The sequence below is a fragment of the Piliocolobus tephrosceles genome, chromosome 13, assembly GCF_002776525.5.
Source record: "Piliocolobus tephrosceles isolate RC106 chromosome 13, ASM277652v3, whole genome shotgun sequence".
Lineage (NCBI taxonomy): Eukaryota > Metazoa > Chordata > Mammalia > Primates > Cercopithecidae > Piliocolobus > Piliocolobus tephrosceles.
This window is the reverse complement of record NC_045446.1, coordinates 20,905,901-20,929,431: the sequence shown is the minus strand read 5'-3', so window position 1 is coordinate 20,929,431 and position 23,531 is coordinate 20,905,901. Positions and strand designations below refer to the sequence as shown.

General features: G+C 38.4%; 1 protein-coding gene across 1 annotated transcript in view; it reads left to right on the top strand.

The window, feature by feature from the left end:
- HSD17B12 (hydroxysteroid 17-beta dehydrogenase 12) overlaps positions 1-23,531 on the top strand; it is a 167,831-nt gene that overhangs the window by 87,728 nt on the left and 56,572 nt on the right. The window contains exon 4 of the mRNA XM_023215816.3: positions 22,989-23,096. Within this exon, the coding sequence (XP_023071584.1) occupies positions 22,989-23,096 (108 nt within the window). The remainder of the gene's footprint in view (positions 1-22,988; positions 23,097-23,531) is intronic.

Genomic DNA, 23,531 nt, shown 5'->3' with positions numbered 1-23,531 from the left:
GGAGGGCTTAATGTTATTTAAATCATCATTTTACATAGCAACATTGCCTCTGGGACTTTTATACAATGCAACTGCTTTGGCAGATGAAAGAAATCAAGTACTGCTGCACAGACTTTTAGGAGTATTAATATATTTAAAAAACAAGCAAAATGCTGATGTACTAGCTTGTGATCCAGTATGAATGGAAAATAAGTCCATGAGAGTGGTTACTTTTTCTTGAATAGAACAGAGTATCATGGGAATGTGAGCTATTTCTAATCTTTTTTTGTGAATGAGTTTTCTTTAGATTAACAGATTTTCACCTGATTTAGGGGGAAAAGAAAAAGCTTTTGGCTAGGCATGGTGGCTCACTCCTGTAGTCTCAGCCCCTTGGGAGGCCAAGGTAGGTGGATTGCTTGAGCCCAGGAATTTGAGACCAACCTGGGCAATATAGTGAGACCCCATCTCTACTAAAAATACAAAAAAAAAAAAAAAGCTGGCTGTGGTGGCACGTGCCTATAGTTTCAGCTACTTGGGAGGCTGAGGCAGGGGGATCGCTTGAACGTGAGAGGCGGAGGTTACAGTGAGCAGAGATCACGCCACTGCACTCCATCCTGGGCGACAGTGAGACCCTGTCTCAAAACAAAAAACTCTACAAACTTTGAAGCCATTTTGAAAGTGTCCAGAAATTTCTTGAAGAATATTTTATTAAGAACATTTTGTCTTGCTAGATTTTAAAAATATTTTGTGGTTTATTCATTTTTTAAATAGAATTTAAAAAATTTTTTTTCGGAGATAAGGTCTTTCTTTGTCACCCAGGCTGGAGTATAGTGGTGTGATCATAGCTCACTGTAATTTTAAACTCCTGGGCTCAAGCAGGTCTGCCTCAGCCTTCCAAGTAGTTAGCACTACAAGTGCACACCACTATGCTAGCTAATCTTTACATTTTTCATAGAGATGGAATCTTGCTTTGTTACCCAGGCTGCTCTCAAACTCCTGACCTCGTGATCCTCCCACCTTGGCCTCGCAATATGCTGGAATTACAGGAGTGAGCCACTGTACCTGGCCTAAAATCGACTTTGTTTCTTAGAGTAGTTTGAGTCCACAGCAAAATTGAACAGAAGGTAAAGAGACTTCCCAAATACCCCATGTCCCCATATGTATGCAGCCTCCCCTACTATAAAAATCCCACATCAGAGTGTTAGATTAGAACCTCTACTGACCATCATTATCACCTAAAGTTCATAGTGCAGTATAAATTTTTTATGGCCTTGGAAGGAATACATTTAAATCTCAAGTTTTTGTTGTATATACTACCTATAAAATGTTTTTCCTACATGTCTGCATTTTGATTCCTTAGCTTATTTCTCCTTTGACTTTTTGAAAATGGAACAGAAAGTATATTTTTTGCTTTTTGCCCTTTTATATTTTTTAAGTTTAATATTAAATGTCTTTGGAAAATATGTTTTACTTGATGCATCTCTTTTCTGTTTCTGTTGTACATTGGGCATGGCCTGAAAGGGATCCAGGTAGATGTTAGGTCACATATGTGTATGCTTATAGAAACCAGGCAGGTGATAGGAATCATCCAAGTGGGCTGGGGTGAGGCAAGACTGAACACATGCCCCATGTAAACGTGTCAGCTTTAGCTGACTGTTACCAAGCAGCAGGGCAAGCCCAGGGGTGCCACATTTTCCAATTATTTTTGAAGAATTTTTAAAGAAAACCAAGATGTTTTATGTAAGACTTTGTAATTTTTTTTTTTTTTTTTTTTTTTTTTTTTTTTTTTTTGAGATGGAGTATCCGTCTGTTGCCAGGCTGGAGTGCAGTGGCGCAATCTCGGTTCACTGCAACCTCTGCCTCCAGGTTCAGGTGATACTCCTGCCTCAGCCTCCCAAGTAGCTAGAATTACAGGCACGCGCCATCACGCCCAGCTAATTTTTTATGTTTTTAGTAGAGACAGGGTTTTACCATGTTGGCCAGGATGGTCTTGATCTCTTGACCTCGTGATCCGCCCTCCCAAAGTGCTGGGATTACAGGCATGAGCCACCACGCCTGGCCAAGACTTTGTAATTTTACATTAGCCCTAATTGGAATCAAAGAAAACTGAGGGTCCAACAGCCCATGGACCACTATTTTCATTTATGTATCTTTATCAAGTCATTATTTCTATAACAATTAAATGTGCTAGAGACTCTTCTAAGAGCTTTAGAGAACTCAACTCATTGAATCCTTGAAAACCCCTTTGAGATTGGTACTTATATTTTTCTCATTTGAGACATGATCCAAGTAAGATGCAGAGGGGTAAGAATTCTAAGGTAGGTGGAATTCTAAGATGTTCCCCAAGATTCTCACCTTCAGGTATATACACCCCATGTGATTCCCTGCCCTTGAGTTTAGATGGGACCGGCGAGCATCATGGATGCCATTCTTGTGATTGGTTACGTTATATGGCAAAGCTGATGGGAGTTTATAGATATTATTAAGGTACCTAATTAGTTGACTTTGAGTTAAGAAGGAGATTATCTTTGGTGAGCCTCACCCAGTCAAGTGAGCCCTCTAAAAAGAGGGCCCAAGTAGACACTTGAAGCAGGAGAAATCCTCGTCTTTTCACCTTGAAGAAGTAAACTGCTGTCTTGTGGGGAGGGTTATGTGACGGGGAATGGCAGGCCTCTAGAAGCAGAGGACCCCGGTCTTATAACTGCAAGAAACTGAGTTGTCAGCAACCAGTGAGCTTGAAAGTGGCACCTGAGCCTTAGATGAAATCCTAGCCTGATGAGACGATGAGCAGAGGAGTCAATTACACTATAGAAACAGAGAGATCATAAATATATATTCTAAACAGCCAAGTTCTGTGGTAATTGTGATGCAGCAGCAGTGGAAAACTAATACGTAGTCCTAGGTTCACATTGCTGATGAGTGACAGATGCAGGTTTTGGATCCAGGTGCCCAACTACATTACTGTCAGGGATCGTTTGGTGGCTCCTGATCCAGAGAAGTTTTGAACAAATAATTTTAAGATTTTTTTTTTTTTTTTTTAGGTTTCAACTCTTTTGTGAACACAAAGTTTGTATTCCATTCTATGAAGTTCTGCTTTGTAAATCCACTTTTATTTGCAACTCAAATTTATTTCTTAAAGTTTTTCTCTTTACAAGTATACATACCATGTAAAAATTAGTTTATTAAAAAATAATATATCTTTTGTATTGTGAACTAATTTTAATATTTATAATCTCGTAGGAATAAAATGTTAAACACTGAGCATTTTAGAATATGTATTTACTGAAAGCTTTTTGTAGTATTGTAGAAACTTTATTTTCTTTGATTCAAATTTTTTTAAAGATGATGTAATATTTTAGAATTTGGCAGTTCAGTGAGGTTCATCTGAAATATTTTGACCTTCAAAATATATGGCTTGCCTTACATTTTAAAATCATGAGATAGAATTTATCTTTTTTCACTTTATCTTCATCTAGTTTCAAATATGTGAATGTGAAATGAAGCCTGCTTAAATTAGTGGAGAGGACATGGTGTGGAGTATAATCTACCAAGTGGGCAGTAAAAATTCTAATGAAAACATAATAGGCATTTATCAGTCCTTCATATAGGCATTAATTTGACTGAATCCTAGTTACTAATTATTAAGAATTACTAAGATTCTGAAATTGCCTGAAATCCAGGCTTAAAACCAATGTTCTATTTTGGAATGGGAAATAAACTTACAACATTAGTTTTATGCAGCATGTTCTTTAAAATACCAAGAGCTGTTACTGGAGCATGATGCTGTGACCATGGATTAGTCATTAGGAGACCCAGATTCATCTGCGTCTTCCTCTGTGGATCTTTGTGGCCCGAGATACCTGGCTGTCTATTGTACTTTGTGTAAAACAGATGTGACTGAATTCACATCTGTGATTGAAGACTGTGTGTTCCACATAAGTGAGAAGGTTGTTTTAAGGATCAAATGAGAATGTATTGGAGAACATTTTGAATGTAAGGCGAGTTTAACTTGCAGTCTTTCCCTTTGCTGGTATAGTATGTTCCTTGCTTTAATGGGCCAAAATGAGAAATAAAACTGCCACCTGCCCTGAACAGTGTGCAAAATATCTTCCACATGATGCATTACTACTTTCCCATTGGGTAGGATGTTCAAGGAGAGTTACTGAATTTCGTTCATCTTACTGCTGTTTATCATCCTGATATCTAGTACCTACTGATAAAGAAAACTTGGCTTCTTTTTTCATTTTTTATCCTAATTGGCTGCAGAATTATTGGTAATCCATTGGCATTTGCAAAATAATTTTTGCTGATCTGGATATTTGAGATAGTCTCTGAGATTTCATGGGAAGTATTGGTAGCAGGATGCAAGTGATCTGCTCCCTCTCATCCCCCAGTGCCCTCTCTACTCCCTGTTACTGCATATCATATTACCTCACACACTCTCTGCTGCTCAGGGTATCATCTCATGTGTATGGTATTCTTATCTTTTCTTTCTTTTTTTTTTGAAACAGAATTTCACTCTTGTTGCCCAGGCTAGAGTGCAATGACATGTTCTCAGCTCACTGCAACCTCCGCCTCTCGAGTTCAAGCGATCCTCCTACCTCAGCCTCCCAAGTAGCGGGATTACAGGCATCCGCCACCATGCCTGGCTAATTTTTTTGTATTTTTAGTAGAGACAGGGTTTTCACCATGTTGGCCAGTCTGGTCTCAAACTCCTGACCTCAGGTGATCCGCCTACCTCAGCCTCCCAAAGTGGTGGGATCACAGGTGTGAGCCACTGCCCCTGGCCTATGTGTATGATATTCTTATCATACATATGTTACATATGTAATATATGTGTATACCATACATATGTTATGTATGTAATACATGTGTATACCATACATATGTTACATATGTAATATATGTGCATACCATACATATGTTACATAACCATACATCAATTAGGCTGCTCAGGATATCATCTCATATGTATTGTTTTTAGTCTTTCTAAGGAAAATGTTTAGAAGCTAAATAAAGATTATTAGAACGTGACTTATCACCTGTCTTTACCATTGCCACTGGGATAAAATAGGTGACCAGGGTTCACAAATACTCCAGAATGCTCAGCATGGCTCTTTAATGTGTTACTCACATTCTTTTCTTTATGACTTTGTGCCTTTCGCTGTTGCCTGTGGTACATCTTTTCTCAAATTCTTCCTGCACCTTTTCCCAAGGTGGCCTTAACTAGACTATATGTGGCCCTGTCTTGGATTATGATTTGTTTTACCTACTTTATTTTTTATATATATTATAGCAGATATGTGTATTTTATAATAAAAATGTTATATCTTTGGCATGAGAAGGAATCCCAGAATCTGGGGCATATGTGCATGCAGCCTACTCACACCTGTAACCTCTTCTCCTCAAACTGTGTTTTTGGCTTTGGTGGTAACAAATATAAGCATTCTGCAGTTTCCCTGTTCTTTTATTGTCTTCCCCCCAACACCTCCTTATAAGGTCTTGGTGACCTATAAAAGTTTCTCTTAATTCACCAGCTTCACCTATTCTGTTGCTCTTAACTTTCCATGATACAATTTCCTTCTCCAATACAATGAATTCTTCCTTTGATCTGCACCCCTAACACTATGTTTTTGATGCCTGATTAAAGAAATTATGGCATAGCTATTCTATGTAATATTATGCAGGGATGCTATGAAATCATTAAAAATGTTTGTCTGTATATGCTGACGTGGAAGGTCATCTTTAGTGAAAAAAAAGCAAGTTGCAGAATAGCATTTTTAGAAAAAGTCTGGTCTGTCTTTTGTTTTAAAAAAAGAATACTCCACATTCACACAAATGCCAAAACTCATGAACCAATTCTGTTTGTAGATCACATGTAGATACACATCAAAAAAGTTCTGCAAGATAACAGCCCAGACCTTTCACCGTGGCTATCTCTGGGCAGTAAGAAAACCAAACTTACTTATTTTTTGAGTGTCATGGACCTTCTTGTGAATCCAAATGGTAAAACATCTATTCCTACAAAAATATATGTATATATATACTCACAGAATATTTTGCCAACAATTTTAGGAACTTTCCTTACTGTCCAAGTCATTCTCCTGAATTTTAAAAATGAAATTTTATTATATATTAAGTGTAATTAACTAATGCGTTTTAAGGCCAAATTTGTGATCTGATAGTCACATTTTTATAAGCTATATATATACTTTATAGTTATTGGATCCTTAAGACAATCAGTATTTGGGAACATAATTTTACTATTTTAAGTTATTCCAGAGACTAATGGTATTATATGTGTGTATGTTATGGTTATTAGGTTTAACTATGATTGATTTAATAACAAATTCCAATTATAAAATTGTTTCTGTGGGCACATACAATCTACTTTTCAATATGTGTTTGATACACTTTCTGGGAATGCTTTAGGCAAAGTATGGAGTTACCTATATATCATCAGCATGAAACTCAGTAAGTATTAACAACTAAGAAACTGTTTTGCCCTTATAAAGCTCACATATTTATTTAGACCCTTTATCCACTAAGTAAAGGTCACAAATAAAACTCTCTCTTCTCAAATCAAGGCTTAAATTACAGCATTTAATCAGCCTGTATTATGCAGCATATATGTCAAAGATACTTGAAGGGATTCCCACTAACCAGCTTGAAGGGACGCTCTCTAACCAAACCTGGACAAATTGCGCATTAAAACTAAAATGATGGAAACAAATTTTAATCTGTCGATTAAAATAGGAGACCATGGCCGGGTGCGGTGGCTCACTCCTGTAATCCCAACACCTTGGGAGCCCAAGGCGGGAGGATTACCTGAGGTCAGGAGTTCAAGACCAGCCTGGCCAACATAGTGAAATCCCATCTACTATAAATACAAAAGTTAGCTGGGTATGATGGCACGAGCCTGTAGTCCCAGCTACTCGGGAGGCTGAGGCAGGAGAATTGCTTGAACCAGGAAGTGGAGGTTGCAGTGAACCAGGATTGCGCCACTGCACTTCAGCCTAGATGGCAGAGAGAGACTCCATCTCAAAAAAAAAAAAAAAAAAAAAAAATAAGAAAAAGGAAAGCATGAGCCCACCGCCCATCATAATAATGATAGGTAAATGAATGAAATGAAATTTTTATGAGGAATGGGATTTAATGTGGTCTTAAAGTATCTTCCCACAGGATACAAAAAAAACTTGCAAATTAAAAAGGAATAAATAGTAACTTTTTAGTGGGGGAAACTGGCAGACACTACCTTAATAAGAGACTAAAGTTATCATCGTCAGTACTGGGACAAATCAAAATGATGTGCCACCTGATGGGATGCAGTGAGAAACACAGCATCACTTCTGTGATATTCTGGCCAAAAGTGCATATCCTGAGTCTAATCATGAGGAAGTATACAAACCTAAGTTGAGGGACATTCTACAAAGTAATTGGCCTGTAATCTTCAATGTGTCAAGGATATGAAGGTCAAGGACAGACCAAAAGACCGTTCCAGATTGAAGGAGGCTAACCAGAATGGTAGCTAAATGTATCAGGTTGATTCTGATTTGGATCCTTTTGCTGTAAAGGATATTGTTGGGGCAACTAGTAAAAATTGACAGGCTCTGAGGATTACAATATAGTAATTATTCATCAATACTAATTATTCATCAGTGTTAATTTCTTGATTTCGATGGTTGTATTGTATCATTTAGGAGACTGTAGTAAGTACATACTAAGGCAGCATTCTCAACTTTTTAGTCTCAGAGCCCTTTTATACCCTTAAATATAATTGAGGACTCCAAAGAGCTTTTTTTTTTTCCACCTTTTTTTTAAAATTATACTTTAAGTTTTGGGATACATGTGCAGAACATGCAGGTTTGTTACATAGGTGTACACGTGCCATGGTGGTTTGTTCCATCCATCAACTCGTAATCTACATTAGGTATTTCTCCTAATGCTATCCCTCTGCTTGCCACCCACCCCCTGAACAGGCCCCGGTGTTTGATGCTCCCTTTGCTGTGTCCATGTGTTCTCATTCTCATTGTTCAACTCCCACTTATGAGTGAAAGCTTGCAGTGTTTGGTTTTCTGTTCTTGTGTTAGTTTGCTGAGAATGATGGTTTCCAGCCTCCTCCATGTCCCTGCAAAAGACATGAACTCATCCCCAAAGAGCCTTTGTTTACATAGGATACCACTATCAATGTTTATCACATTATAAATTGAAACTGAGAAACTTAAAAAATAATTATTTAACTCACTTAAAAATAACAATAAACCCTTTACATGTTAACACTACACATTTTGAGGGAAAATAACTGTATAGTCTGAAACAAAACAAAATCTAGTGAGAACAATCACATTGTTTTACATTTACAAAATGTCTTTAATATCTGGCATTGTAGCAGAATGAGTTGCAGACAAAACTCTTCAGACACCGGATTAAAGAAGGAAGAGGCTTTATTTGGCCAGGAGTATCAGCAGACTTGCGTCTTAAGAGCTGAGCTCCCTCAAAAAGAAATCGTTGGCCCTTTTAAGGGCTTACAACTCTAAGGGGTCCACGTGAAAGAGTCGTGATAGATCGAGCAAGCATGGGGAATGTGACTGGGGCTACATGCATAAGCTAACAGGGCAGAAGGTTTTGCAATGCTTTTTCATACAATGTCTGGAATTTACAGATAACACAAGTAGTTTAGGTCAGGGATTGATATTATTATTATTATTATTTTAACAACCAGGGCTGGGTGGTGATGCCAGGCCATCTGGCTGTTTATCTTACTTCTGTTTCTTTTTAACTTTTTGCTTTTTTCTTTTCCCCTGTCTTATAAACTAGGCAAGGGCAGGTGGGGGTGGAGGGCAGCAGGAGAAGTGGTGGTCTCCTTGCTTATTCCCCACCTTTGAGATATCCACTTATTAGTGGAAGCTCTCACTTTTATTTTTACTTTCCAAGTCTCTTTGTGAGACAGAGCGATAGTGATTCATGTAATACACTTGTCCTGAAGTTTTCTGATGAACCAAGGTAGCAACAAAACCTTTTATCATTTGAAGGAGCAAGGGTAATACACAGGGAAGCAGCAAGCAAGTTCTTATTACTAGCAGTATACTTATAATAAGGGTTTTAAATCTTCTTATAGCTGGAAATTGTTTTCTAAATAAACACTTAGGATTAAACCTGTGCTAAACCTGTACAGGCACGTGTTCCAACTTTATCATGTCCTAAGCAGGTTAGTTATTTTACTGGGTCTTAAAAGCCTTTTTTTAGTGAGCAACGTAGTATTTCTTAATAATAGAAGTGTTTAAGAGTCAGATGCTCGAACTTGTGGGCATCTGTTTGGGGAAAGAGTCAGTTAAAGTAAAATTATTTTGAAGCGTTAACTTTTTTGCTTCTTAAGGCTATTGGTCACTCATGTTAGCTTTTCTATAAACATAACATGAGGAAACGCTTAGGCTGCTGACAATGTTTTCAGCCAGCTAAGTAAATAGGGTTTTTTTTTTGGCTAAAGGAGGAGGCTCTGGTAACTTCTGGTTTATATGCTTAAAGAATGACTTAAAGACTCAGAATTGTTGCTGGGCCAGATGGGTTTGGGTTCCTTGACCAAGTAGTGTGTGTACAGTGGGAACAACTTTCTTTTTTTTTTTTTTTTTCTTTTTTTGAGACGGAGTCTCACTCTGTCGCCCAGGCTGGAGTGCAGTGGCACAATCTCAGCTCACAGCAAGCTCTGCCTCCCAGGTTCACACCATTCTCCTGCCTCAGCCTCCTGAGTAGCTAGGACTACAGGGCTGCCACCATGCCCGGCTAACTTTTTGTATTTTTAGTAGAGACGGGGTTTCACCGTGTCAGCCAGGATGGTCTAGATCTCCTGACCTCCTGATCCGCCTGCCTCAGCCTCCCAATATGCTGGGTTTATAGGTGTGAGCCACCATGCCCAGCCGGGGACACCTTTCTACAGATAGGTGTTTCTTCTAGCATGATTAAGGGGGATAACAACAACAAAGCAATGTACAGCATATTCCTGTCTAGCAAGGGCAAAAGAGGTCCTTTCCTGGGAAAAACAGTTAATATTACAGGAAAACTATTAGTCTTAAGATTTTTAACTACATTTACTTGCTTGAGGAGTCCTCAAGCTTTGGCTATGCGTAGACTAGCCAGCTTCCAGGATGTGACTAGAGCAGAGCTTGCTCTAGTCCAAACATAGTTTAGTCTAAAATATAGTTAGATTTGCATATCTACTTCTGCATACAGTCTACTGCAATTTGTTATTGTGGTTGAAAGTAGGAGGAAATCTGGCTTTACATGGATGCGTAGTTGGAGAACAGAAAGCTATTTTAATATCTTCTTTGGATGATTGTGGATATTCTTTTGGTACATCAAAACATTCTAAGTGAAAGCTTCTTAAAAGTTAGTTGCAATATGAAATCTGAAATTACATCAATTTTTTATACTCAGTGACATTAAAATATTAAATTCCTTGTTCTACCTCACAGTCTGAATAGGTCTTTTATCTATCATGACTTTGTAACCCTATGCATTGATCACTTGGAAAATATTGGTTCCTGAATTTTGCAGATCTTCCAAATGTTGACACAGTATCAAAGATAATCACAATTGTTAATATCACCCCCAATCTTATCAGAAAAGTTTTTTCTCTTAAGCTGATGGGGGTGGATACAAGTTTTCCAAAACTCTTATTTTCATTTAAAAGCTCAAACTTTATCATGGACAGCAAATATTGTTGCTTGTTTTCCTTGAAGTGACAAACTAACCTCATTCATTTTTGAGAATATGCCTGCCAAATTCAAATAAGCATCGTTTTTCTGTCAGTTATTCTTTCATATAAAGTGGTGTTGTGTGAAAAAAAAGGGGCTAATTCAGCTCACGACTCAATTGCACAAATGCTTTTCCTCAAGACAGCCATTGTATTAGGAACACAGAAAAAGTGCTTCATGCATACCTTCCATTTTGTCACACAGAACATTAAAAAGATTTATACTCAAATGGAGATTTAATAAAATTAATGATTTTCACTGCTTCATCAAGGGGTATGTTTAAATGAAACTGATTTTTTTCTTTTTTACATGTGAAGAATACAATGACTTCCAATACAGCAAGGTGCCACTGCTTTGATTCTTGTTTAGGTTCTAGCAGTTTTACCCACCCTTGCTTTTCTCAATATAGTGAAGAGGGCAGAGAATATCAGTATTTTTTACTCTTCAGGGATCATGGATCACATTTTGAGAACCACTACATCAAAGTATTTTTGGGTGCTGGGCATCATGTCAGCAATTTAATCTAAAACGATTCAGGGGAAAAAAGTTACTTGTAGAATATATGCAGCTTTCCTGGTTTGAGATTATTTCAAAATTTAAAAAACAACATGACCTTTCAAATGTTGAAAACTGATATTTGTGAGAATAATTATTTTATACTTCAGCAATATACCAATAAGTTATTGTACAGATTGGATAACTTAATGTTATTTAGTAGCGCTCTTGGCGTATAGTCGATGCTCAGAAATTGATAACTGTATTATTACTCCTGTTTTGTTGGTAGAATGTTAACTATATCTCTATACATTTTATATGGTATCTCTGTGTCTTTTAGGGAATCCTAGGGTCAAAATGACTTGTGTCAAGTTCTTATTCTTTGTTTGTTTGCTTTTTGAGACAGAGTCTTACTCTGTCGCCCAGGTTGGAGGGCAGTGGTGATCTTGGCTCACTTCAGCCTCCACCTCCTGGGTTCAAGTGATTCTCATGCCTCAGCCTCCAGAGTAGCTGAGATTATAGGTGTGTGCCACCACGCCAGGCTAAGTTTTGTATTTTTAGTAGACACTGGATTTCAGCATGTTGGCCAGGCTGGTCGCGAGCTACCAACCTCAGGTGATCCACCTGCCTCCGCCTCCCAAAGTGCTGGGATAACAGGTGTGAGCCACCTAGCCTTGCCTTCAAATTCTTATTCGTTGTTCTGAAAGTATAGGAGAACAGATTGTGTATCAACTGCCTTTGCTTTTATTTTGTATTAATATGTAAAAACTATGCTGTTTTGATACATGAAGAGAGGGCGTTTTCTGTGTTGAACAGAAAGATTGTTATACTCTTGACAAAATATTGTTGAACTATCTTTATCTAAGTGTAAATGGCAATGAAGTAAATACTTGGCTGGGTGCAGTGACTGACACCTGTAATCCCAACACTTTGGGAGGCCGAGGTGGGTGGATCACCTGAGGTCAGGAGTTCAAGACCAGCCTGGCCAACATTGTGAAACTCCATCTCTACTAAAAATACAAAAATTAGCTGGGCACTGTGGCAGATGCGTGTAGTCCCAGCTTCTCGAGAGGCTGAGGCAGGAGAATTGCTTGAACCTGGGAGGTGGAGGTTGCAGTAAGCCAAGATTGCACCACTACACTCCAGCCTGGGTGACAGAGCAAGACTCCGTCTTGGAAAAACAAAAATACTACTACTAATAATAAAGTAAATACTCATTTCAATAGCTATTTTAAATTTTATGGTGAGTTTTCTGCCCCAAAGTTCCTTTTTAAAAAAAAAAAAAAAAAAAAAAAAAACAAAATCAACTGTTAAGCTTCTTTTTTCTAACTACCAAAGTGGGAGATCCAGACCTTTGAAAAGAATACTTTTTTCTTGTGGCAAAATTTTACAAAACCAGAGTGGAATCTTGTAAGAACAAAGTGACAGGTTAAAATAAAAAGAGGTTACTTTAAAAAAAAAAATAGCTCAATCAGCATTTTTAAAATAAAGGTACTGTGTGATATTTGACTTCTAATTAACTGTAGCAATCTTTATGTGTGAAAGAAGAAGGGAGAAATAGTATGGTGGGTTACAAGAATATCTCTTTTTGCTTTCTAACTTGATTTGTAGGTCATGGTTATCCTGCATGGAAAATTGGTCAGCTCTGGCCCAAATCTTGGTAGTCATTTCATTTTTCAAGCTAACAGAGAGAAAGCAACTTACCTCAAGGAAAGACTCGTTTTACTAACAGAGAGACACATTTCATATGATTAAAAAAATGCTGGGACATAATCACAGGAGCATTGCCTCATATGCAGAACTAGAAAGACTGTTTTAGCTATAAAATGAGACGTTTCATTAACTAGATTTCTAAAGCAAATGTATAAAACCACTGTGTTCTCTCTCTTCGTAGAGCTGCTTGTCTGCTCAGTTGTAAAGTCCTGCGGGCTGTCACTCAGAAGTCCCTCCCAGCCCAGCCTGCCTTCCTCTTCCCACTGCTGTCTCTCTCTCCATGGGACCCTCCTCTCTCACGGGACTAATGAAGCAGCTGCTTTGTTCTCTGCCTGCCACCTGTCGCTTTTTATAACAAGCTGTGTATCTTCTACTCTGCCACTGTCATTTCCTTCCTCAAAAAAAAAATGAAGTGTGATCTTGTAACTTCTCACTGTAATAACCTCTCCTAAGTAATTATAACACACAGGAGGAAATAGAAACTTGTTATAGGGCTGATTCCATAGGCCTGTGACTTGAGCATTTGCATGGGGCCCCACACTTAGAAGGGTCCATACTTGGTTTAATGCTCTGCTGTTACCATCTTGAAATTCTTAATAACTTTTGAACAAGGGTGTCCCACATTTTTATTTTACACTGGGTCCCACAAATGAAGTAGCTAGTCCTATTTGTTATCTCGGACCATACAACCTCCACCAGCTCTCATCTACAAAGTTTCTCTCCGCTTCTCTGTGTGCACCACATATGCCATCCACAGAGATTCTTAAAACATGCTATTCGTTTTCTGTGCTTTCTGTTTTTGCCAACATCTGCCCTTTCTTGGTAGGGCCAATTCCTACTCTTCACCAAAAACTCCACACAAATGTTACCTACTATGTAAAATAGCACTCTGCAAGAATGAGTTGCTTTCTCTTTGATGCTTTGTTTATATTTGTTAGAGCAGCAATTGGATTTACACATATCTCCTTCATCCAAATATAACCTATTTGAGGGTATTTGTTATTGTCCTCAGGGTGAAGCCTGACACATGGGCACGACTTAGTATGTATTTCTTGAATTTACTCAATCAAAACATTTATTGAGCTCCTATAAAGTACCAGGTACTGTTGGGCTTTGAGTATACAGTAGTAAAGAGCAAAAAACAGGCACAGATCCTGCCCTCATAGAGCTTACAGTTTAGGGAGTGAGATGCTTTGCCAGATTGCAACTGGCCGTGCTCCTGATTAAATGAATGAGCACAGGGGCCTTGGTTTAGAATGGGAAATCTTTTTGTCTCTTTGACTACCGGTGGTGGTGGAATATTATGATCCCTAGAGTACTGGGAATTTTGCATTTGGAAGCTGAACCAGGTCATTTGGTGACATTAAAGAGAAGGGTGGGCCAGGCATGGTGGCTTCACGCCTGTAATCCCAGCACTTTGGGAGCTCATAGCAGGCAGATCACTTGAGCCCACGAGTTTGAGAGCAGCCTGGGCAATATGACAGAACCCCCAAAATTAGATGGGCATGGTGGCCTGCACCTGTGGTCTCAGCTACTTGGGAGGCTGAGATGGGAGGATCTCTTGAACCCAGAAGGTCCGAGCTGCAGTGAGCCATGTCCACGCCACTGCACTGTACCCCGTGTGACAGAGAGAGACCCTGTCCTACTGCCCACCGCCCCCTCCTCCCAAAAAGAGAGAGAAGGGTGACTGTCAGCAAGGTTCCCAGGCTTCTTTCATCAAATCTGAGATACCATTGATCATGAAGCAACGATGCAGCTTATAGCCACTAAGAAGGAAAATTCACCAATTAAACTGACTTGCCATCAATTATGAAACACCTTGATTTCAGAGATGAAAAGCGAATTAAAATGTACACCTTGGAATAGATAACATACAATAATTTAAAGGTTAATTACAAGGAAATTGAGTCAAGGAAATACTTGGACGCTAAAGGCAAGGCTAAAAATAGTACATCATGACCATTGATTCCACGGATGATATGGTAATGAATCACTTTTTAAAGCAGAATCAGATGTTCATGTCAGCTTGAAAAAATATGCAGCTGATGCAAGGAGGTAAGAGTTAACGATACGGATTATACCTACAGCAGCCTATGCTATTAAGGAAAAAACAACTATTTGTCAAGCAGCCGTCTTTGTAGATATCGGCAGATAGAGAAGTCCCCCCGTGTCTGCAGGGGATATGCCACAAGATCCCCAGTGAATGCTTGAAACTGTGGATAGTGCTGAACCCTCTATACCTATATATGCTCTTTTTTTGATCTGATAACCAAGAGAGCTACTAAGTGACTAAAGAGTGGGTGGTGTGTACAGCATGGATATGCTGGACAAAGGTATGATTCACACTAACAGCAGGACAGTGCAAGATTTCATCATGCTAATTAGAATGGCATGCAATTTAAAACTTATGAATTATTATGGGCCGGGCACAGTGGCTTACGCCTGTAATCCCAGCACTTTGGGAGGCTGAGACAGGTGGATCACCTGAGGTCAGGAGTTCGAGACCAGCCTGGCCAACATGGTGAAACCCTGTCTCCAATAAAAAATACAAAAATTAACAGGCCATGGTAGCAGGCGCCTGTAATCCCAGCTACCTGGGAGGCTGAGGCAGGAGAATTTCTTGAACCCAGGAGGTGGAATTTGCAGTGAGCCGAGATCACGCCCTTGTATTCCAGCCTGGGCAACAAAGAAAAACGCAATCTCAAAAAAAAAAAAAAAAAATGTGTAGGGTGGGTATTGTTTTTTGTGGTTTTATAGGCTAAGAAATGGTATTCTTGAAAGTTCAAAGGCTTGAGTGAAGGGCCTTAGGCCAGCAACCAGTTGAGTTGGCACTCAAGTGCAGGGCTTCTAACTGTATCCCAGGCTCTTCCAGTGAACTCTGCTTTCATATCGCTAGCAGTAGCATCTTGGAATCTTAAGTGTAGTAATCTTAAGAATGATACTTTGGGCCAGGAGCAGTGGCTAATGCCTGTAATCCCAGCACTTTGGGAGGCCAAGGCAGGCGGATCACCTGAGGTCAGGAGTTCGAGACCAGCCTGGCCAACATGGCAAAACCCTGACTCTACTAAAAATACAAAACTTAGCTGGGCATGGTGGTGGGTACCTGTACTCCCAGCTACTTGGTAGGCTGAAGCAGGAGAATCATTTGAACCTGGGAGGCGGAGGTTGTAGTGAGCTGAGATCACGTCACCGCACTCCAGCCTGGGTGACAGAGACTGTCTCAAAAAAAAAAAAAAAAAAAAGAATATTTTGCTTTTTTCTCCCCTCAAAAGATAAAATTCAGATACTTCTATGGACCTTTTGCTTACCAAGTGCAGAAAAATCAACATTGCTATATGAAAATTTCTTCAAGAGTGGTTTGTCCAAGAGTTTACAATGCCTGGACCAACTGTAGAACTCAAAGCTTTCAAAAGGATGGGGCCTATTCACGTCCTATCAATAGAATAGATTCACGCGGCATAAGGTTTTTACTTATTGCAGGTGTTTGTTCTAGTTAAAGAGGCTATAATGAAAAAAATATAATAACCTTGGCTTAAAATAAAGAAATGCTTGGTTTGAGTTAGAATCCTGATGAGCTATGATTAATTTTTTGGCTTGACTGAAAGTGGGTCTCTTCATATGAGATTAAAATTGTCATGAATATTTTTCCAAGGGCAACATAAAAAAAGGAAATAGACAATTATTTGTGTAGCATCTCTGTTAATTGTAATTAAATGGGCCTTTAAAAATGGAGTCAGATCAATTATTCCCTTCTAGGACACAATCACCTTCTCCAAAGCCATATAAGGCAGGCTTTCTTTGTTGGGGGTTGTCTCACCCCAAGGGATAGGGATGTAAGGATAGGTAAGGCCTGGGAGTTGTGGGGAAAAGAAGACAGGAAAAGAAGGGAAGTGGAGAGAAATTGGTTAGGGGACTTCGTTTTTTTCTTTTCCCCTTAAAATTGGAGAAAGTATAAAAGACTTGTCTTGCATCTTTTAAATCTTTAAATACTGTAAAACATAATTTTATGTGAAAATGGAGAGCTTTTTTTTTAAAAAAAAAAAAAAAAGAGTACGAGACATTTTTATGGTTACAAACTGAATTTTGTGAATTTAGATTTAAGATGCTAAAATTGGTACGCATTGAATATGGTGCTATTTCTCTAAGAGTCTCCTCTCCCCAACTCATTATCTTTTCCAAGACTGGAATAAGGGAGATTGGTCCATGACTAAAATATCCTCAACCTTCATATATGTGCCCCTGAGCCAAGCTCCTGGAGTAGTTTATTCATGAGATGGGATGGTTTCTAAGGTTTCTTATAACTCTAAAATGTTTGAATTTATATGAGAATGATAGTCTAGACCCGTGTATGACAGATGGAGTAACTGAACTGTCTCTCAATTTGTCTTTTTTTTTTTTGAGAGCTGGAGTCTTGCTATGTTGTCCTGGCTGGTCTCAAACTGCAGGGCTCAAATGATCCTCTTGCTTCAGCCCCCAGAGTAGGTGGTACTACAGGTGTGCACCACCACACCCCACTCTAGCTTACATTTTAATATGCCTAATGTTCTGTCTTATACATATATTTCTTACCAGCATGAAAGAAATGTAATTTCTATAGGGAGGATTCAAAAAGTATTGAGAAGATGATTTTAATGAATCAGCTGTGTTGGCCTAGCTTTATTTACTCATTTAAAAAACATTGAGCAGAATGACCTCTGCTTTATGCCAGACATGGTGCTAGCTGCAGGGAATACAAAGATGACAAAGAGTGCTCCCTGTTTAAGAAACAGACTCTTTGCTTAATATAATAAGTGCCTCGTAGGGTTGTATAGAAGGTCTCTAGGCGCACAGCAGAGAGTGGAAGTAGCTTTACCTTGGAGGAAATGGGAATAGTGAAAAATATGTCCACGGATGCGGTAACATGATTTGAATCTTAAAGAATGTTATAATAATGTTATAATATGGAAAAAAGTGAGGAAGGGTGATATGACAGGAATTTCATAATGGATAGTACCTGAAACTTACAGGGGAAGGCAGGCTGTTTATTTGGAGCAGATGTAGGAGTGTCAACATATACATTTTGGTTTTATTAATAGAAAAAAACACAAATAACATACAAGTTTATATAGATTAGACTTCTTTTATAACATTCCTATAACAGACTTAATATCCCTAGCCACCTAGGGCAAAAATTTGAGGAAAGTCCTTCTAAAATCTATAAAATTATTCTTACAGAAAGAGAAATTTAAAAGGAGATGCCAATTTGTTGAGCAAAATGAAAATGATAATGACCATAGCTGGAAGTACGATAAACCTAAGGCCATTCTGAATATATTTATCACTTTTCTTGGCTTGCACCTAAAAATGTGTGAGTTTTAATATTGAGAGGTGTTTCAGCAGCATCTTGAGACTATTGCAGGGTTCAGTTCCTTTTCTGTCAATTCCAGACTTGACCTTGAATGAATTCTGAATACTCTGTGTCGTAAACAGCAGTGTGACTGTAGGAGTGGGGCATGTGCTCTTGCAGGTGATGGAATGGTTTGAGGCCAATGACAGTATTCATTATTCTATAGCACTGTTGTTGTAAATAATATTTGCTTTCTGCTTTTCCACAATTGTAGTTATCTGGTTTTCAGTGGAGCAGTAGATAGAAAGGGAGTGAATAGTATCAGCGTAGCTTAGCTTCATTCCCCGCTTTTTATGCCAGAGTTGCATTTCTGCCTCCATTTCTAGTTAGTTGACTGCCTTGAGTAGTTCATACCAGCCTTTTTCTTCTTGGTGTTTGGTCTTAGCCACTAGGCTGAGAGGCAGTGGTCAAGACCATCTGAGAATTATTTTCATCTGAAAATAAAGTTGGGATGGGTCATGACTATATATATGTAACCACAACTGTAAGTAGTGGGATGCCAGCTCATACAATTTCAAATACCGACAGCTTGTCAATAGGCATCAATAGTACTGCCTATCTGTACATAATGGTATGTACTATTCTCATCATGGAATTCTTTCATTCTTTAAGAATTTGCAATCACAGGATTTTACTGTGAGACATTTAAACAAAACATTTGAATAAATGGAGAGCCCGAAGGGAATGCCACATTGTCATTCTTTAATTGAAATGTTTAACGCAATCCCAATCAAAACTGAGACTAAACAGGTGAGGATAAGCAATAAATTTTTAAAGAACAACAACAAAGTAGACTTGCATTACTAGAAACATTAAAACCCATTTTAGATCTAGAATAACTAAATCTAGGGCATTGTGAAAGAACAGAAAAATAAGATAATAAACAGACTATACTTCTGGAATCAGAATCTTATAGGTACAAGCTGTCCAATCATTTTAAACGTTCACCTGGATCAGCCATTGGATGAGGATGCTATGGAAAGAGTGTGATCCTGGACAAGGCAACTCTGCAGCTGAGGCTGACACCCAAAAGCTTTCTGCTGGTGATGCTCCCACAATTAGGGCAACATCAGTTTCATTGAAGGGGCGATTGTGTGGCTCATCTCATGTTCATTGTAACCTCCAAATCCAATTGTTTGTGCATCTTTATCCTACACACTTGTAGGATATTGATTTTAACTTATTTCAACTCCTACTCTGGAAAACAGAGAGAGGCTGTGTCATTTCTTAGACCTTTGTAATCAGTCAAGGATCAGAGTTCCAGAAGTACTACTCCAAAAGCTTTGGTAAGGTGCTTATTCTTCCCTAGCGGTGGGCTGTTGGTGAGTTGCAGACTAGTGGTTTTATGAAAAAAACGGGTTGGGGAGGTGTGAAGGTGGAAATGAGGGCTGTGTTATGGGTATCTGGTATCTACTTCTGTTTCAGGTGCTTAATTCACCCTTGTGCTGATGTTTAAAGTTAGAGGATTCTTGTCCATTTGTCTTGCCTTCTGTTGGCAGGGTCACATGCAGGGTGATAGGCTATGGGAAGGGGAAAGATGCCTAGATTTACTTCTAGGCTGGTCTTCAAGCCCCAAGTTCAAGTCTCCTGAGTAGCTGGGACTACAGCCACACACCATCGTTCTCGGCTTTTCCTTTGTAACATAGGCCAGCTACTTCCCACCTTAGCCTTCTAGAACCCCCCATTATAATTCTTATTCAATTACCTTGGCCCAGAAAGAGACAGTTCCTGTCCTATTCTTATATATGCACATCTATCGTTGATTGACAGAACTCGATGGTGGAGGTGGAGGCAGTTCATAGAATTCCGAAAGCCCACCCACCCATGCCCCTGGTCAGTAGCATGCACGTACCATAATCCTTGGAAAGGAAACGTGGTGAGAGTCTGCTGGATTCTTCTGGGGAAATTTTCTCTCTATAAAAGGGACATATCACAGAGACATACGATTTCTGCCTCCGAACACTGTTGTTTGCATGCGATGCATGGAATGGCAGTGGCCCTCCAGAAAAGGAGCCAGCCTAAGGGAAAAGAGAGGAGGGTGGAAAGATCCCAGATCATTTGTGCCATTGTTGAGCAACTAAACAAAACAGAACCAAGTCCTTGTCTTCTTGAAGCTTAATTTGAGTCAAGACTTATAGACAAGGATGTTCATTATTAAAATACACTACCTAGTATATTAGAAGGTAATAAGTACAATGGAATAAAATCAAGCAGGGAAGCGCATGAGGAGTGCTGGGGAGATGGTTGCATTTATTAAAGGGTGGGCAAGGCAGGCTTCTCTGAGAAGGTAACATTTGCTCAAGGACCCAACAGAGACAAGGGATGTGGAAGAGCATTCCAAACATAGGAAATGGTAAGTTTAAGTCCTAAGTGTACGTGGACAACATTCTGTATCTAAACAACTGCTAGGATCCCCTATGGCTAGAACTGAGGAGCAGCGGGGAGAGTAGTTGGAGGTGAGTTCAGCCTAATAAACTCACGCTGTTTATTAGGCTGTTGCCAATGCCTTTTGGCTCTTACTCTGAGTGAGATGGAAATCTCTGGAGGTTTGTGAAGAGGTGGGTATCATGGTCTGACCTATGTTAAATAGGAAAAGCCGGGAACGATGGTGTGTGCCTGTAGTCCCAGCTACTAAGGAGACTTGAGCCCAGGCTTAAGACCCAATCTCTTAAAAGAAAAAAAAAAAAAGGAAAGGCTCACAATACAGGCAGTGAAGAAAAGTTGTTTTTTAAAGAAGGCAGTATTCACTTTTCAGTTAGATTTTCCAGAATCTATGATTCTGGGAAATCTAGGTATGAATTCAGATATTTTAATTAACCTGAAAAACTTGTACCAGAAGCCATTTGCTTATCCTAATGTGAATACAAAGAGCTTGCTTTGGTTCAATACTAAATAACATTCTTTGTAAAAGTGTCATTGAATCTTTTTAGCAACATATCTATACAAAACTCTGCAATGTAAGTATGTACATTCATCTAATCCTGTGAGATGCAGAAGAGTGAATTTGGTTCAGGAGTTGTGAGGTGGCTTTTATTGATAGAAAATTTCCTGAATGTCAATACATAATACTAGTATGGAAAAATGCTTTGCTTTTCAAAATAAATAGATAAATTTACCTTATGTTATTCTTGAATGAAGTTTTTCATTTAATCAAAGATATTTTCAACCTTTGGGGTTAAAACCTTTGGGGCTTTTTGTTTTCCTTTGTGAATCTGTGGCTATAATAAAATCAGCATTCTTTATTTACTGGTGGTAAATTCTGTGAAATGTTAAAGTAGCCATGTTGGACCAGCTATTGTGAAATTACAGCTCCGTGTCTAACTTCCCACTACATGAGCACACATATAACTCATTTATATTAGAACAGTAAGTATACCTTTAACACCAAATAAGGTATTTTCTAGGTCAATTCTTCTTTTCAGTTTATTCATGGATTTCTACCTAGGGTCACTACTTTTCATTGAGTCTAACTAAGGATCAGATCTCTCATGAACCAGCTCTTTAGTTTTAGACAGAAATCCTTTTAGGTCAAGAACAGATACTTCCTACGAGGATTAATCCCGCATACTCTGTGATGAGCTGATACTGACTTTGACTGAAGAAAGATTTATTTTTGGAAGCAGGATTTTAAAATTAATTCTTTTGAATTCTCTGCAAGTTCTAAAGAATAAGCATTCCTAGCTCACTGGACTTGGCTAAGTAACTGAGTAGAGATCGTTGAGGAGAGAAAGAGAGTCTAGCCTTTATGGACTGCCTTCTGTGTACCATAGGTATCATGTGAGCCTCACGTCATCGGTTAGGTAGAATTATCTTCATTTTTGCAAGAGGATGCTGAGGCTCAAAGAAGATGTGTGACTTGCTTAAAGTCATTTTGCAAATATATGTGGAAATGAAATTGGTGCTCATGTCTGTGTGACCTCAAAGCCTGTGCTATCTCTTCACAGGACCTGACTAGTGAAGGCAAAAGTAAATACTGTACATTAACTCAGATGAGTTTTGTTCCTCAGGGTCTCATTTCTGAAGCTATTATTTTCATCAGCACTGTTTGGACCTTAATAGACTTGTGTAAAGTAGAACACTGAGGTGTTTCTTGTGTCACTTTATGCCTTTATTACTGTGCATTTTGTGTGGATTTTAAAATGTAGTGATTATTAATTATTAACCAAGCTCCCAAATTATAATAAGATCCTGTTCATTTTACTTCCATTGTGATACGATAGACTTTTTGTTTTAATGTATCACACTTTAAAACATTTTACAACATGAAGACTTCTTCCTGAAGTTATAGAGCACCAATTTACAATTAAAATCACAAAGCCAGTGATATTTAAAGAGTGTATAACTTTATATGAATCATGTTTTATTATTTGTACCTAAGGGTCTAAAAGTAGTTCTCATTATTGATTTACAAAAGAGGAACTGATTAAGGAACATTGAGCCAGCTCTCTGTGACGACATTGGAATTTTTATTGCAGGACTAATGTGTTGACCCTATATCATCTCTTAGGTGGTCTCATGATTGCTTAAATTTATCCTGGTCTAAATTTTGTATCAAATTGGGTGGGGGGAAACGTCTGAAAGGATAATGCTATCAAATGCCTTAATCTTCACTGCCATGTACTAATTTTCCCTACTCTCCCCATTTGTGTTTTCTTTTTCCCTAGAAGAAAAATTCAAAGTGGAGACAAGAACCATTGCTGTTGACTTCACATTAGAAGATATTTATGATAAAATTAAAACAGGCTTGGCTGGTCTTGAAATCGGTGTCTTAGGTTTGTATTTTTGCCACATTTGTAGATTCTTCTTGTATTTATTATTTGACTTTATGACTTTGGATGTTAAGTGGTAAAATGACTAGTGAGAAAATTGTATTATGATTACTTAAGACATTATTAGTGAATAATATCACTAGATGACATGATAGGTTTGAATTTGTGTTTTTAGTTCTATATTGACAACATACAATTTTGGTTATTTTCCTTGTTATTTCTGTTATTCTCTGTGTATATTTAGATATACAGTTGTCCCTGGGTATCTATGGGTATAGGTTCCAGGACCTCTGCAGATGCTCAAGTTCCTTATATAAAATGCCTTAGTATTTGCATATAGCTTATGCACATCCTTTTGTATACTTTAAATCATCTCTAGATTACTTATAATACCTAAAACAATGCCTATATATCACTTCATTTGTGCAGATTTAATGT